Source organism: Geotrypetes seraphini, chromosome 10, assembly GCF_902459505.1.
Source record: "Geotrypetes seraphini chromosome 10, aGeoSer1.1, whole genome shotgun sequence".
Lineage (NCBI taxonomy): Eukaryota > Metazoa > Chordata > Amphibia > Gymnophiona > Dermophiidae > Geotrypetes > Geotrypetes seraphini.
Genome location: NC_047093.1, coordinates 6068216 through 6086404, shown reverse-complemented (window position 1 = coordinate 6086404; position 18189 = coordinate 6068216). Strand labels below are relative to the sequence as shown.

At 48.0% G+C, this 18189-nt stretch overlaps 1 protein-coding gene across 1 annotated transcript in view; it reads right to left on the bottom strand.

The window, feature by feature from the left end:
• RNF213 (ring finger protein 213) overlaps positions 1-18189 on the bottom strand; it is a 194263-nt gene that overhangs the window by 65120 nt on the left and 110954 nt on the right. The window contains 5 exon segments of the mRNA XM_033962240.1: positions 6752-6888; positions 7837-11430; positions 13958-14113; positions 15913-16106; positions 16469-17663. Coding sequence (XP_033818131.1) covers positions 6752-6888; positions 7837-11430; positions 13958-14113; positions 15913-16106; positions 16469-17663 — 5276 coding nt within the window.

The following is an 18189-nucleotide window of genomic DNA, read 5'->3' as shown; positions in this document are numbered from 1 at the left end:
CTAGTCTAGCATAATACAGAGACCTCAGTTCTCCTAGGACAAGCAGGATGAGTCAGCCACATATGGGTGTTGTACCAACAGCTCCCAATTTGCGGATAAGCTCTCCAATAGCTCAGAGAGATTTTTTTTTTTTTTTTCTCTGAGCACGTGCAGTGCCCGGGCCCCACTAGGCATGCCTGAGCCCTACCCATTTCCCCCTGCTTCCCCCTAATCCCCAGTCTTTAGTTTCCGCCCGTTCCCATCGGTCAGATTTTCTACAGCTCTCCATTACAACTTTTCTACTCATCACCTTGAAGATGCCTGAATCATCTAAAGAAATGACTGGGATGCAGGATAAGGATGAATGCACTGGATCCTCATGAATTGTGCGCCCACTGATTGGATCCGGTGCTCGAGGTTTCCGTGTTGTTTGCATTGTGCGCACATGTGTCCACGTGCATACAAGCTAAGGAAGAGGGCACTGAGAGACTTCATGAAGAGAAGTGAGGCCCAAGAATCTTCCTCCAGCAGCCATCCTCATCGGAATGCAGCAGCGGGGGATCCACAAGCTACAGCAGCAAGAAGCCTCCTGGATGCCCTGGCTCAGCTAATCCCCCTGCCTGCACTCGGCCCGGCAGAGAAATCTCTCCCGAAGTCCCTGCATGCTGCTGCGTACAGCCAGCCCCTGCAGGGCAGCCGATAGGGGTCTTGCCAGACTGAGAGATCTCCCCCGGAGGCCCTGCATGCTGCTGCGTAAAGCCAGCCTCTGCAGACAGCAGATCGGGGTTTACGCCCTCCAGACTGAGAGATCTCCCCTGGAGTCCCTGCATGCTGCCGCGTACAGCCAGCCTCTGCAGACAGCCGATCTGGGTTCCCCCTCCAGCCCCAAAGGTAAGTCCTATCTGCTTGTTTTTGGGAAAACCTCTGATAATCTTTTGCAGCCCCGAGGGCTCTGCCCCACCCTCCTCCCAATCTGAACTTAAGGAGAAAGAAACTCCCATTCCCTCAGGGAGACCTGCAGACCTCTCCCACCGGCAGGAGACATGCTGCCCCATGTCTTGTACAGGGAGTGGATGTCCCTCCTCCCTGCAATCTCCCCACATTCTGAAAATAAATAAATAAATAAACTCGATGCTTCTTTCCCTCTTGGGATCCTGCAGAGTCTGCAGTTCAGACCTCTCCCATCCTCCCCCCCCCCCCCTCATGTCGGGAATGAGGAGTCTGCCTTTCACATTAGCCTTGAGCTCAGACTGGGCAGGGTCTCAGCAACCAGCCATGATGGAAACCGCTGGCAACCAATTGCAACATAAGTTTTTCCTTCCTTCCTGGCAACAGGGGCAGTCCCGGGGAACTCTTCACAAAGAATGGTGCTGATGTCATCAGTGATGTGGCATGTCAGACCACGCCTCCCCAAAGGTGGGGGTTTGAAACTCCTCAGCCTAAAGAGCTGTTCACTGCACTTTTCCACAGCTCACAGCCAGCAGGAGGGACTCTGCTACTATTTATGATTTCTATAGCACTGAAAGGCATATGCAGCGCTGTACAGTTTAATATACAATAGGCAGTACAACAGGAGAAGCCCACACAGGAGGCATCATCACTCCTCTTTCTCTGCCTCCAGGCACAGTGGGGAAATGCAGCCAGGAGCACTGGCACAGATAAAGGGTTGAATCCTGCCCCCTCTCTGCAGACTCTCCCCCCCTCTCAAGAAGGACAGAGAAGGTCAGCGAAGTACATGGAGCCACCCAACCAGTCAAGGGGAGCAGCACATGAACCTGCAAACCACCAGGGGTGGGGCCAGCAGCAACAGTTATCTTCCTGCTGACCCAACTCCTCTCTCAGCGGGCAACACTCCCCCCAATACCTTAAATAACAAAAAACAAAAAACCCACAAACGAGGACTCACCCCAAGTTCCTCCAGAAACTCACAGCCTTTCTCAAGATCCACGTGGGTGGACCACCAGTACCCAAGACAGAGTACTACAATGCCTGAACTACCAGTACCCAAGACAGAGTACTACAATGCCCGAACTACTTCAGGCAAGCGGTGGCGATTCCAGTCCACAAGAACCTCCTGGACTGCAGAGACGAGATTTGGCAGACTCCCTGTTCAGGGCAACCAACATCAAGGAGACTGTGACTGAAGTACCAGATCTTTCCGGCCCGGGGATTCGACAACTCACAGCAGCCATATATGGACATTGCGGTAGCCTTGGCGCTTAAGAGAAACAGGGCAGCACGATCCCCCCCTCCAACGCTCCGTCAGGGAAGGACCTGAAAAACCCTGGACTCCACGGGGAAAAAGACCTTCGAAGGCACAATGCTGAACGCATGAATTGCTGCGCTCCAGTTCCAGATGCAGCTTTATCAGGAGGCCATTGAGAGAAAATAAATAAATAAAATAAAACAGGGACTCCAGCTCATCACCGAGCCAGTCCACACTGGCAGTAGTCTGTGCCCCAGCGCTCGCAACAGTAACATAACTGCTACGCAAACAAGCACCGCCCGAGGGGCAGGGGCATCCAAGGGCAGCCCTCTCCCCCAAAACAAAAACAGAACCTTGACCACCCTCCGGCCCAGCAGGATCAGATTGTCTGCGAAAGCTTAGCCCAGGATCACCATCGACCAGTGGGCCATCAGCATCATCAAGCAGGGATTCCGAATTTGTCTCCACTCCCACCCCCCCCAGAGTGGGCGGGGCACCCTCCTTATGACGACCCAATTTTCCTGCAGCAAGGAGAGGACCTGCTTTGGCAGAATCAATAGAGGCGGTGCCGAACAGAGGAGATCACCAAGGGGTTTTTACTCCAGGACTCCCCGCGTCCCCATGGACAAGGACAACTCTCGATCCTGGATCTCTGCAAGCTCAACAGGTGCATACACAAGGAACGATTCCAGATGCACTCTCTGGGTACAGTCTGGCCCTGTTACAGCCCGAGTATTGGCTAGTATCCCTTGACTTACATGATGCATACACTCATGTGCCCATGCACCCAGCCCACAGGAGGCATCGTCGCTTCTAAAGCCAAGACAGACACCTCCAATACAAGGTCCTACCCCTTGGACTCTCAACGGCTCCAAGAGTGTTCACAAAGTGCGTGGCAGTGGCACATCCTCGCCTTCAAGGGGTGTGCGTCCTATCTTATCTCGACAACTGGCAGCCCCGACAACCACCATAATCCTCCAAGAACTGGGGTTCCTCATCAACTACATGAAATCCCACCTGATACCCCTCCAGGCGATATCATTCATCTGGGCAGTCATTGACACCACACAGACCAAGGCCATCCTACGGGACTACCAGATCGACGCCATGACTTCCCTGGCCTAGCGCATCTCGGCCAGCAGCTCATCGTCAGCATGCCCCCTCCTGTGTCTCGGCTGCGGTCTTTGTTGTCCAGCACACCAGACTACACGAGATCCCTGAAAGGGCACCTCAGACGTCACTGGGACCAGTATACCCAACCTCTGACCACCCAGATACCCATTCGCCAGCCCATACACAAGACGCTTCACTGGTGAATGGCCCGAGATAACTTAGCGAAAGGGAAACCAGACCACCACCTCACCAGCTGGTGGCCAACATGGATGCCTCCAAACATGGAGGGGGACACACCTTCTCCATCTTCGCACAGGAGACATATGGTCGGCCCAGGCGTCCTCACTCCATATCTACCTACTGGAGCTCAGGGCCATAGGGAATGCCCTCGAAACCTTCAAACAATGGGTGACAGGTAGGGCAGTCCTCACCCAAACAGAAAACCAGGTGGCCATGTACTACATCAACAAGCAGGGAGGATCAGGGTCAGCCTCGTTATGCAAGGAAGCTTGCCGCATATGGGAGTTCACCAACTCCATTCAATGCCCCATCCAGGAAACTTACCTCCCGGGGGGAGCAGAACGACCTGGCAGAAAGCTTCAGCCCCCAGCTGGATCCCTATGAGTGGTGTCTCAACCCAGCGGCAACGAAGAAGATCTTCAGCACCTGGGGCACACCGAGCATCGACCTGCTTGCAACCGAACTGAACTCAAAATACTCAACCTTCTGCTCAAAGAGATCAACCAATCACCGTCTCAGCCCCGACGGTCTGTCTGTGAGTTGGAACTACGGACTCTTATATGCCTACCCGCCATACCCTAAGTCCTGCAGAAGATCCTTCAGGACAGAGCAACGGTGATTATGATTGCCCTGTTCGGGCCCCAGCAACCATGGTTCCCGTTCCAGCAAGGGATAGCGGTTCACCCACCTCTCCCCCTCCCGATCAGTGCAGTTCTCATAACATAACACGTGAGCCTCCACCACGACCTGCGTTCCTTAGCCCTGACCGCATGGATGATGAGAGGATGAACCTACCACAAGACATGGAGCACACTCTTATGGCAGCCAGAAGACCTTCAACCAGAAAATGCTATGTGTTGAAATGGAGAAGGTTCTGCTACCAGTGCACAGACACGCAGTGAGACCCCTACAACTGCCCCATACCGGACATCCTGCAGTACATTCTGAGCTTATCTCAGTGGGACCTAAAACCCACTTCCATCAAGGTCCACCTAAGTGCCATCACGGCATACCACACTGGCCTAGACAACAAACCAGTGTCTAGGCATCCAGTAATCACAAATTTCATGAAGGGACTGTCCAATCTGCACCCACCGGTCAGACCACCACCGCCCGGATGGGACCTCAACTTGGTGCTGCATCAGCTCACCTCGACCCCTTCAAACCTTTGGGGGAGGCAGATCCCGTATTCCTGGCCGGGAAAACCTTGACCTCCACCGCGTCGGCCAGAAGTATCGGCGAGATCCAGGCCCTGGTCCATCACCCCCCGACACACTCCTCCATGAGAACAGGGTGGTACCCAGAATCGACACACTCCTCCATGAGAACAGGATGGTACCCAGAACCCACCCCCGATTCTTGCTGAAGGTGGCTTCAGCGTGCCTCCCGGCACTCTACATCCCCCCCACAGGGAGGCACACAGCCACCACAGCGACACCTCCTGGACTGTGTGCGGGCCCTGACTATGCAACAGACCAGACAAGCCTCAATTGTTCGTCTCCTACGACCAAAACAGACCAGGACTGCCAGCCACCAAACGCAGGCTCTCGCGCTGGATATATCCAAGTGCATCCCCTTCACCTATAGAAGAGCGCAGTGTCAACCGCAGGTGGGAGCCCACGCCCACCAGCGCAGGGCCATAGCCTCCACAATGGCTCATCTGCACCACACATCAATAGGGGACATCTGCGATGCAACCACTTGGTCCTCCATGCACACCTTCACCAAGCACTACTGCCTCGACATAGCATTCCACGCTCCAAATGCATTCGGCCGAGCAGTCTTGGAAGTGGCTCTACCCTCCCGGGAGGGATAGCAACCACTAGCACAGCCTTGACAAATACTGATCAAGTAGGGTGTTATAAATATCGACAAACACTGATCAAGTATGGTGTTATAGATATTGATTAAGTAGGTCTTTCAGCACTACCTGTCTAGACTGAATGTTGAATATGCAAGTATGAATTGTCACATACAAGTACGATTTGTCACTGTTGACCAGTTGGTTTCTCACTGATCATTGAATGTTATTGACCAGTTTCACTGTTCTGTGAGTATTATTGCTCAGTTAACACAGCGCTTTATTAAAAACCTTGTTTCTACAACTTCACCTGCTTCGCCTGATTACCCTGCCCGGCTCGGCCTCCACAGCCAGGCGAGGGATGCACAGACCGCTAAGGCGCAGGTCCAGTCGGTACATCCCTCGGCTAGGGAGTCACCCATATGTGGCCGACTCATCCTGCTTGTCCTAGGAGAAAGTGTAGTTACTTACCTGTAACGTAGGTTCTCCGTGGACAGCAGGATAGTCAGCCACACAACCCACCCACCTCCCCATATGGCCGACCCGGCCACAGCTAGGAACATCCTGGGGATTAGAGGGAAGCAGGGGGAAATGTGTAGGGCTCGGGCATGCCCAGTGGGGCCTGGGCACTGCATGTGCTCAGAGAAGAAAAAAAAAAAAAAATCTCTCTGAGCTATTGGAGAGCTTATCCGCAAATTGGGAGCTGTTGGGACAACACCCATATGTGGCTGACTATCCTGCTGTTCACGGAAAACCTACGTTATAGGTAAGTAACTACACTTTACCCTCTACCTTTTCCCTTATGGTTAGGGGCAGAGTGTGGTGCAATGGTTAAAGCTACAGCTTCAGCTGAGATTGCGGGTTCAAACCCACGCTGTTCCTTGTAACCCTGGGCAAGTCACCTAATTCCCCCTCCTCAATTGCATCAGATGCATTAGATAGATTGTGAGCCCGCTGGGACAGACAGGTACCTGAATAGATTCATGTAAACCGTTCTGAGCTTCACATTCTGGGATCTTTTCTTATCTTATGTCTTCTCGAATTGTACCAAAGCCCTTTCTGAGAAATGTTTCCTAAGGTCACTCTCATCTCCACTTCCTTTGAGCCTCATAGGATGACCTTACATGTCTAAAGCGCCATCCCCACTTGAATATGTGTTTGCTTCTTCCATTACTTACAGCTTTCAGGTATTATCCCCTTTCCCCTGGGTCCTTCTGTCTAATCTCTCAGAACTTCGGGAACTGACTGAACCATTTTGGTAGTCCTTTACTGTACCATTCCCACTATGGCTGTGAGTAGGACCTCCAGAATTAGATATGACCGTATAGATGAGGTCTCATCAACAACTGTAGGTTTTAACTCCTGGTTATGCTTTTCCCTACGCACACTAGGCTCAGGGCAGAAAGACTAACCGAATTTCCTTCAGGAAGGCATGTTCTGTGTCAAACTGCTGTAGCGACAGGATCTTCATTTTCTGAACTTTGTCTTTCAACTCCTCTTCCAAACTCCTCTTGTCAGCCGCTGTCAGGAGCCGTGAGAAAGTTGTAATCTTCAGAGAAAGCAATGGGATGAGTGTCGGTGCATCTTGCAATACCAAACAAAGCAGTGCGAGAAAGTGGTGCCCCAACCATCACCCCTCCATAGTGAAATTCTTAAATTACCAGCTGGGTTAGGACACGACTGTATACAATGCTACGCAGTTCGATGACCTACTACACTGCTGCTGTGTGCATAGTAGGGGAGTGTGTGGTGCAGTAGTTAGAGCTACAGTTTCAGCACCCTGAGGTTGAGGGTTCAAATCCCATGCTGCTCCTTGTGACTCTGAGCAAGTCACCTAATCCCCCATTGCCCCAGGTACATTAGATAGAGTGTGAACCCCACTGGGGCAAACAGAGAAAAATGCTCAAGTACCTGAATGTAAACCACTTAGGCTATAAGTGGTGTATAAATAAAATAAATAAATACTTATTTTTTTATATTTGTAAAAGTTCTCAATTACATTATTCCCCCCCAAACACACACATTCCTTTTTGTTAACCAAATCTCTCTATTACAATGCTTCATAGAGTGTGTCACAAAAGGGCAAAGCGGCCTTATTACACTTTGAAGGCTGTCATAAGTTCTAAGACCCCTGGGTAACCAAAGAACTATAACTCCCTGTGGGGCTTCCCTTTCAAAAAGCACCATCAGGCTAGTGCCACAGAAATGATGCAGGTGGTAAGGCATACAGGGAAAAGCAGAAGGAAGCAGGTGCGAGGATTTCAAAATGAGATGCCCACACGAACTTCACTCTGTCCACTCTGGCATCATCAGTAGTGTGTATATGTTCACCTGCAAGGCCCCAAAACATTTGGATTCTCTTTCCAAGAAATTGGTCCTCCATGACCTCAATCATCACCACACAATTGGACAGGATGAAATACATCCCTCACGACTCAGTTGATTTGGAAAAGGAATATACAAAATAGTATTAAAATAGTATTAAAAGAGAAATTACCTCAGTAAACACACTGCCACAGCCCGACTCCATCCAGGTGTGAGAGTGGAGAAAATCCACAAGGGAACTGTGTTTCTGCTTTCTGAAGTATTTATTGACCAATGGCACAGCCGCGTAGGGACCTAGCTTAGAGCTGCTCAGTCGAATCACAGATTCAGGAGTAGCACAGTTCAACAGGGCCAACCTCGCCTCTTCAGTCACATTTTCTGGGAATGTCTCAGCAGTACACTCTTGTCTGAGTCTCTCCGTCACCTGCAGGATGACTGTGGCACAGGTATCTTCATGGTAACCGATAAACACGTCAACAGGACTATATGTTTGCTGTCCCAGAAGCATTGATTCGGTATCAATTGCGGTGAAGTCTTCTACCCATTTCTTAAGGTCTTGAACAATAACCTTTTGCCATTTGCTCAGGACAGTATAGATGTCCAAGTAGTGTTTCTCTAGTCTGTTGATCAATGGAATGGGGAAACGAGTGTATACAATGTCTTTCTCCTCAATGACTATCAAACGAAATTTATTATGAACTCTGCACTTCACACGATGTGTGCCCAAGCCCAAATCAACATATTTCTGACCGGCCAGGTATACATAATACTGGTTAAGAGCATCATAGAGGCTTTCATACAGATTCTGTAGGTTTAGAAGGACCACCATTTGTCCAGTTTCCATGCAGATTTTAACACGATTGATATTTCTGCAGATCTGGGCATACTCCTGGTCTTTGGGGAAGCTGGAGCCAAAGATGACTTCCGGTTGTTTGCTCTCATCAAAGAAAGTCTGTTGGAGAATCTGCAGAGCTGCGTAATTCTTGGTCAAGATGAGCAAGTATCTGCACTCATCCTGGTCATTACTGAATATATTCTGCTGGACCAGGGCAATTGTGTCAACATCTTCAATGTATTGCTCACTCATATTAGAGACAAAAATCTCAACAGCATTAATGTCATCTTTCCCACTAAAATTGCGAAGAACCACTTGCACTATCTCATGAATGGTAGGTTCTTTTGTAGAGCACCGTGTCAGGGCAAAAAACATTTTTATGAGGCTGTAGTAATCACGCAGCCCAAAGAATTCCTTGCCTTGCTTCTTGCATATCTCTCTGTAAGCTTTTGCAAAACTAGGAAAGTAGTTTTTGATCTTTCGTAGTACAGAGCCATTATCTGATGAGCAGATTCCTTTTGCACTTTCAATGAGCTCATCCTTTTTAAGATCTCCACGGGACACAAAAATGCCCCGATTCATCTTAGCAGGATCCAAGGCCCAGTTGGAAATTCCAATAAAACCAACTTTTTTGTGAGGAAGGGGATTGTCATCATCAACACAACCATCTTCAAGAAGAGGGTGCAAGGTCTTTAAAGGCATTTTTGGAGAGTCTTCAGCCAGTCCTATCTCATCCAGCACCACCACAGAAACATAATCTTTCAGATTCTTCCCTTCCTGAAAACGGGCACAGTGTTTGAAGGTGCCTATGATCCCTTCTGGAGTCGAATGTGGGCTGCACTGAAAGGACACAAGGTGGATCTGTTTCAGTTTCTTATAGAGATCAGAATGGGCTGCTTGGCCTTGCATGGCATCAGCCACGACAGTCTTGGCAAGGGATTTGGAACTGCCAGGCTTTCCGACAAGAAATAAAGGAATTTTAAGTTCAATACAAATGACCATCATGAAGACGTTTTCTTTCAGAGCAAGGTTCCTTGCAATAGCTTCCCTCAAGTCCACGCCATCCAAGAAAAGATCTTGCATGATTGTTATAGTATGCCGGATCTTTCTGTGGTCTGTGTAAGGGTCAGGAAGGTCCTTACAGACTCTCTTTCTGTACGCATCTTTACTTTCTAACGACGCATGATAACAAACACCAATGGCAAGCACCAAGGACCAAGCAACTTCATCTGAGGGCATGCAGTATTTAATATTATGCTTCTTCACATACTGTTCAAGACTACTCCACAGCACCTCACTATGGCTGTAAAACCAGCTGAAAACCTCTATGCAGCGCTCCACATCCCTCAGACTGACAAAGCTGCATTCATCTTGCCTCTGCCTCATGAAACACTGTGAAGCCGATAGGACAGTTGTCAGCAGGTTGGCTTGGTCTCTTGATAACTGTATCGACTCAGCTAATCTTTGTACGATCTGCTGAATGTATTTCTTTTCTGTGGTGTTATTCAGCTGTCCAAAATCCCACACCAAAGGGATAATGCTGGGTGGCAGAGAGTGGACACGGTAAACAAGTTGCCGCAAAGGGATAGAGCCAAGCTTTTCTTTGGTATCATCTGCTTTGACTCGGTATCCTAACCCAGCTGACTCAAGGCGCGTAATCATATTCTGTGTGTGCTTACGATAAGGGTTGCATGCAGCTATGATCTGCAAGCCAGTCCCATTGAGCAAAGGCTCTCCTTCTACTGTGTGGTCACACAGGGCTTCCTTAATACTGCTTATGGCATCCGTTGTGTTGGCCTCATCAAAAAACAACACCGTGTCAAACATAAAATCCCGTGTGTTTGCGACTGCAATGGCCTCTGCTTCTCGGATTTTATCGTAAATCGTCTTGGCGCTTGTACCACCATGAACTTTGACCAGCTTCAAGTTATCTGCAGTGGCACCACTCCTGCGCAGTTCACACAGGAATTTAATAAGCCTGGTCTTCCCACAACCCGTTTCTCCCATGATGATGACGGGGATTCCACACCTAAACCGCATCTCAATGGCAAGGATCTTTAACATGTTGTCCATTGTCAGCTCATACGATTCGTCAGGATCTAGCGGCCACTGGATGCCTAACACTAAGCAAAGTCTCTCTATCTTTTGGCCTCTGGGCAGTGCATCAAAGTCAACGTTGAAGGGGACCCTCTGCAGATGCAGACCTTGATACAGCTCCATTGTCATCACGTTCTGCTCAATCATTTTTCTACTGACCGGATTAATAGCATCCACACCCCCAGTGCTACTGTTGGGCTGTAGATGGAAACCAATAAATGTCATGGATTCGTGGTCGGCATTAAAAAATATGTACGGATGGGGTTCAGTTTCCCATCTTTTACGCAACAGGAAAGGAGCAATATCCTCTTCTCTAAGATCATCTAAATTAATGGGTGCCATGCTCCCTGGACTCTGATCCGAAATGTTTAAAGATGGGGTTGCAAAATCCTTTGCCATCAGGATCATAAATTTGACCACAAAGGTTTTGAAACCCTGTAACACATCTTGAACAAACAGTGCATTGCAGAAGAGAGACGACTCGCAATCTTTCAGCTGGAGGTTCAAGAACCAAGTGAAGTTCCTCAGCTCTGACCAGCTGGGATCCATTATCCCACAGTATATTAAGAGAAGCTGCAAGCACTCGGTGGGGCTCCCTTCCACAGAGCCCGGTCTATAATTAAAGAAGTCCAGATCCTGCCTCTGTCTGAATCGGGTCAGATACTGGAAAGGTCGCTGAAAGGCCTCGCTACAGAACTCCTCACGGTCCATTCCAGGGTCTGCATCATGCTTTGCATCTTGGCGCTGCATCTCTCTTTCTAATACTTCTTTGGGAGCTCGACACATCACTTTTGGGAATAAATCTAAAAAATGGTATTGTGGTCCACGAGAAACCTGAAGGGAGAAAGACAAAAAAAAGTTTAAGCCTACTATCACTTTTATTTTTATTTATTTAAAAAAAATTTTACTCGCAACATCCTACAATTCTGTGCGAGTCACAAATGAACATTCATAATTGAAACATAGATCACTATTTCATAATCTTAAAACAGACAAAAGGACAATGTAACAGCTGCTGCTTCTGAAACCAATGGTACATCGTTCAAACAGTACTGTTTTAAGTAATTTTCTGAAGCTTAATAAAGATGGAGCCTTCAAGTGGCAATAACACACCCTGAACTGCAAGCATTGAATGGCGATGGCACCCTAGTCTGACCTGTTTCAAAGATGGAATCTCAAACTGTAAATTAGGGCAGGAAATGTTTAAAATTAGTCATATTTTAGAATTGGGAGCAGCATGGGACACAATTTTTAAAGCATCCAACACTGGTGATAATTTTTTATCTTTGGGTTGTCTACCCCACTGCCAAAGAAAGCAGAAAGTACATTCACTTTGAAACTTGCTGTGGGTTGCACTTGCTTTTTGTGTAAATATACTTTTCGTCACTGAAAATAGCATGCAGAGCTGAAAATAAATTTAATAGTTCATTTCCTCTAAAACATCTGCTTGTGCTTTTAGCTTTACAGAGTGAGGATAATTTTTAAATAGACAATTTATAAGCTTAAATGACTATTTAAGCATTCAAATTGCTTTGAAAACCAACTTATTTTATTTTTTTCCTATTCAAAAGGTTATTTAGCTCAGTCCAAGTAATGCCCTTCAGGGTCTTAAAGCTCGAATTAGATGATATGAGTGGCGATTCTCCCGTGCCATACATGCTTCACAGGGTGCCAGCATTAGGTACACCAATAAGCGTGTGCTGGGCACTAAAATACACACCAAAGTTCCTTAGTGCATAACTGCGAGGGCAGTGCACAGGGGTGAAGTACTGGTTTGTCACCAAGAAACATGTGCAACTTATAAAACGGTATCAGTTGCACGCAAAAATGGCAAAGTGACCAGTTTATTAAAAACAGGCTAAGGTCCTCAAGCAACTTAAAGGGAACTCTGAGGAAAATTAGATGAACTAGTTCACAATTGAACCTATTCTACCTCAGGCCTGCCCCGAAACGCAAAGACACACTGCTAGGTAAAACATAGAAACATAGAATAAGACGGCAGAAGAGGGCCAGCGGCCCAACAAGTCTGCCCACTCGAGAACCCTCCCTCCCTGGTATACTTGGGACTTGGGTTGGCCACTGCTGGAAACACAATCCTGGGCTTGATGGACCTTCCAACCTGGCACTTCTTATGTGAGCCAACTACAGGACAATGAAGCCATTGTGACATCACTGCTGAGGTTGGCTCTTAGGCATTATGACATCACAATCTCAGCTCTGGAATGTTGCTACTCTTTGGGTTTCTGCCAGGGACTTGGGATCTGGGTTGGCCACTATTGGTAACAGGATATTGGGCTTGATGGACCTTCGGCCTGTCCCAGGACTACAACTCTTATGTTCTTATGCGAGCCAACTACAGGACAATCAAGCCATTGTGACATCACTGCTGAGGTTGGCTCTTAGGCATTGACATCACAATCTTAGAGCCCCTAAGCTCTTGCAACACTACAGAAACAGAAAACAGACAGGATACTGGAAAATATGACTACGATGACAGAGGAGTACTAAAAATGTACCATTTCCATATTCCCCACCTGTGGCTTATTGACTTGCAGATTTAGACGTTGAAATGCATGGACAATTTCTATCATATTTCAAAGAACTCAATTTGCTATAGAAGACAGTCTCCCTCACCTGTGACCTCTCTGATGGCCAGGCAATGAACACAAGGTAATAAGAACATAAGACTAGCCTTACTGGGTTAGACCAATGGTCCATCAAGCCCAGTAGGCCATTTTCACGGTTGCCAATCCAGGTCACAATATCTGGCAGAAACCCGAATAGCAACATTCCAGAATTTAGATTGTGATGTCATAATGCTTAAGAGCCAACCTCATCAGTGATGTCACATAAGAGCCAATGGGTCAGACCAATGGTCCATCAAGCCCCGTAGCCAGTTCTCATGGTGGCCAATCCAGGTCCCTAGAACCCGGCCAAAACCCAAAGAGTAACAACATTCCAATCAGAATCTCAAAGAATAGCAAGATTCCAGAATCCCAAGAGTAGCAACATTCCATGCTACCGATCCAGGGCAAGCAGTGGCTTCCCCCATGTTTTTCTCAATAACAGACTATGGACTTTTCCTCCAGGAAATTGTACAGACCTTTCTTAAAACCAGTTACGCTATTCGCTCTTATCACAACCTCTGGCAGGACTGAATAAAGAAATTTCTTACTGCTAAACTTGATAAACCAAGTTTCCTTTTGCAGCCTAAAATCCACACATTTAACTCAGGGACACGAGCGCATAGTTTCCCTGGCTTCATCCCAAGCAACCCCTTTTCTAAACTGCAAACAGTAAGATGTGGAACTTCAAGGCAGAAAGCCTGAGCAGGACACAGGGACATGGACATCAAACATACCAGTCTGGTTGGTTTCTTAGACGCTGCGGCAGATCCTTCCAGGATCTCAAAAAGATACAAATGGTGAGGATTGCGTTTCCACATTTTTCCATCATCATCCATCAAATACTGTAAAACCAGCAACTTGAAGAGAAATTCTGATATTCCACTCTGAGCCTGAGACAAAAAAATAATTGAGACAAACATCCATTAACACGACGACTCAGGCACTTGAACAGGCATGCAGACGAGGGCAACGATTTTCAGAAGTTTTGCCCCCAACTAAAACCTCTTTGAAATTGTTCCCTTTCACTACAGATAAATGAACCCTTAAGTCATATACAAAAAAGGAGCAGAACTGAGAGGTTGGCGTGCTTTGATTTTGAAAGCCTGAATAGAATTTTCACAAACAGGGGCAAATGTTACCCAAATACCAAGCACTCATTGCCCCCCCCAGTCAGATTTTTAAAGGGAACCCTGTGCTGGGTGTCCCTTTGAAAAATGCGCTTGTACACTATGACAAGTCTGAAAATTACCCCCCAGAGGACAAAGCTTGGGAATTCAGCAGATCAGGGCTTTGCATGGTCAGATGCTGAAGAGAACCAAGGAAAGGGAGACCAGAACCAGGGGGTTTTGTGTTCCGGAGGGGTCCTTTTACGAAGGTTTAGTGTTGTGTGGAGCACAGGCATAAAATAGGAGGAGAAGAATTTAGGCCCGGATTTTGAAAGCGGCGCCATAATCAGCAGGCGTCTGAAAAAAAAAAAAAAAACCAAAACCAGCGCCAGTCACGTGTCACTCCAATTACAACGCTGCATTCAGAATTGCGGCCTGGTCCCGTAACTGACTGCAGCCAATCACAGAGCGGCGTGGGACCAGGCAGGAAGCGCAAAGGTCGCGTGCCTGTGTCGCTCTGCTAGCTAAAGACACAAGCAGCCATCCCGGAGATCGCACTGGACCACCACTAAAAAAGGTACCGGGGGGTGGGGGGGACTGCGGGCGGCTTCTGGATTCAGGCGGCTGTGGGCTTCTGGTGGCTGCGGGCTTCTAGCAGCTGAAGGTGGCTTCATACTTCTGGTGGCTGTGGGCGACTTCGGGCTTCCCAGCACTGTACGCACCAGACCACCAGAGACACCTACATGTAGAGGAGGAAAAACCAAGAAGAAAAAAAATTCTGAACCTTTTCTTGGTTTTTCCTCCTCTATAGGTGGGTGCGTCTTATGGTCCGGTGCATCTTATGGTCCGAAAAATATGGTATTTTTAATTGTGTTTTTAATGGTTTGGTCAATTACCATGCCGTTGACAGCCAATTATGTCAATTAACAAAGGCACTGGTCGAGCGCCTACCAGTGCCTTCCTAATGGCGCTAGTTTTAGAATCCGGGCCTTAGTGCTTAGTAAGGGAATTAGCACATGTGAAGCTTCAGTACGAGGACCCCAAAGTGATCTAAGGACCTTCCCAAGTGCTGGCTGAGGACTTTGGGAGGCATCTCAGCTCTTGGACTTCTATACGCTCCTCATTCAACACAAATGTCTGGGAAAGGTGAGAATACGCCCTCAAGTCATCTCCCCCATTGTATGTCATACCCAATACCATCACAGAGCATATTTCATACTGGCTACATTGCTCCGTTTTATTCCTGGTCTTTGTAAGCACTTTGGAAAGAGAAAGCACAAATGAAGAGTCCCATCCACCCCTGCTTTTCACTCTGGAAAGTACTTCCGTATCCCTGAAAAGACAACCCTGAAAAGCCTTATCTAACTGCAGTTAAAGGCATGCAGATAGCAGACGCCACATGAACTTTTAATCCCCTTCTAATTGGTATTTCTACAGCAGAACTAGCTCCAGTTTTCAATGATGTCATCACTATTTACCCATTTAAATAGTTTTTGAAAATTGCTTTCTTAATGACATTAGGCACACATGAGCTTTAGAGGTGTTAACGAGTACAAGAAACTGCAAACCACGACAATACGTACGGATGACGTAATATCGAAATGAAAGATCACGGGTGCTTTCTTGTACTGCTTGTCCAGGAACGGTAGCAGCGCCTGCAGGACTTTGCTCTCATCCACCTGGGAATCGATCAACCGGATGGTTTTAAGGCGACGCCCTTTTTTCCCTTCAGGAATTGTCAGTCTTCTGTGCAGTCTTTTCACATAAAGGGACTTTCCTGTTTCATGGGCAAAAATCAGTTATTAGACTGTTGGGCAAAACTCATTGAACTACCTTTATGACAATCTCTACGTTAAGTTAGTTGAGCCCAACATCTTCAACTGACATCATATTCCTGTGTCTAAACTCTGCAGAGTATCTGTACAACACACATTGGACATGGCTGCATGCTAATGCAGATACCAACAGATCTGGTCCTTTACCAGTTAATTCCACTGACCAGGGTCTGTTCAGAGCTGTGAGCCCTAAGGATGTTAGCACACAAAACACACCACTCACTAACTGAAAAATTACTCAAGTAAAGAGGGACATGAAGACTTCATCTGGACCTCAAGGGGCATGCATGGCAGCTCAACTCACCAACTCCGGCCCGTTTAGAAGATACAATCCCCACACAGGATCTAGCCTTAAACACAGACCATGGCACCGTGAAATGATCTTGTAAATACTTCTGAATCTTCTCCAGCGGCTCTTGTGGGATGCTATGCACTTTGTACTGGCTGAAGACGGAGGGGATGTAGCAGTGGTCCTGGTCAGAGTTACAGAGTATCACCAGCCGATACGCTTCCTTGCACTGTGCCTCCAGCCTCCGGAACAGCTGCTCCAGTTTCAGTCCCACTTCGTAGATCAACTTATCCGCATGTAAGAGAGTATAAATCTTTTGCCCATGAAGGCCAGCGATGAGGCAGCGCCTCAAGAACAGCTCCACCTGCTCAAATGTGGTTTGTGGGGTACACAGAAGAACCTCATCATACGTGGGCAGAGGCTGGTCTGGGCTCTGCATGTAGATTGCCAGTGCGCAAGGCAGGATCTCATGAGGTGGGCAAAGGATGAGATTGGGACGTTCAGGCAGCAGGCTCGGGGGGAGAGCTCTGGTCACTGTTTCTCCTTCTGTCTCTGCTAGGGAGGCCAAAAAGCGCCCTAGGGTGCCAATATCCAAGGATTCCGAGAGGAAGGTGGTCATGTGCTCCATGTAACATTCCCAGACCTTCCTCAGCTGCTTGACCATCTCAGCGCACATGCTTGGCAGATCTACAGTATTTGACTCCCAAGCCCTGGTGGTAAGAAGTGGAATGCTTGACTTTAATGTTGTGCCTCCCTCACTGAACGACCTGGGCTGCAAAAGCGCCAGTAACCCAGATGTAACTTTAAGTTTGCTCCTGCGCACCTCATCACTCATGCAGCTGGACTTTATGAAGGAAAGCATCATCAGGAAATCTTCAGTGAAATCTGTCTGCGCCAGCTGCTGGCATAGGTACACCAGCTGCTCAGCCGTGTAGTAGTTCAAGAAATAGTGCTGGGAGCGCATCGCGTCCATATAGGCCTTCCAGCTCTTGAGAAGGCGCTCCATCTCTTTGCAGAGGACAGGAAGCAGATCCACCACAGACCCCTTCACCTTTATCACACCAGCTGCTGCCAAATGAAAGTCCATGTGGATGCCAACCAGGCTCTGTGAGGAGCAGCAGACCATGGCTTCCCAGTCCCTGATCAACAAGTTTCCAGCAGCATGAAGATCAATGAAGGAGGAGGATAGTCTCTGGACATTGGAGAAAATCTACAGGGAAGCAGGAAAAGCAATGTTACTTACCGTAACAGTTGTTATCCAGGGACAGCAGGCAGCTATTCTCACTAGTGGGTGATGTCATCAGACAGAGCCCCGGTACGGACGTCTCACAAGCACGTGTTGCTTGTAGAAACTTAAAGTTTCTAGATGCCCGCACCGCGCATGCGCCGGTGCCTTCCTACCCGGAGATCCGGGCGTGTCTCCTCAGTTCAGGTAGCTAGCCTGAGAAGCCAACCCAGGGGAGGTGGGTGGGACGTGAGAATAGCTGCCTGCTGTCCCTGGATAACAACTGTTACGGTAAGTAACATTGCTTTATCCCAGGACAAGCAGGCAGGTATTCTCACTAGTGGGTGACCTCCAAGCTAACCTCAGTGGGATGGAGGGGGAGTTGGCGACTTAAGAGAATAAATTTTTCAATACTGTTTGGCCAAACTGTCCATCCCGTCTGGAGAGGGTATCCAGACAATAATGTGAGGTGAATGTGTGAACCGAGGACCAGGTGGCAGCCTTGCAAATT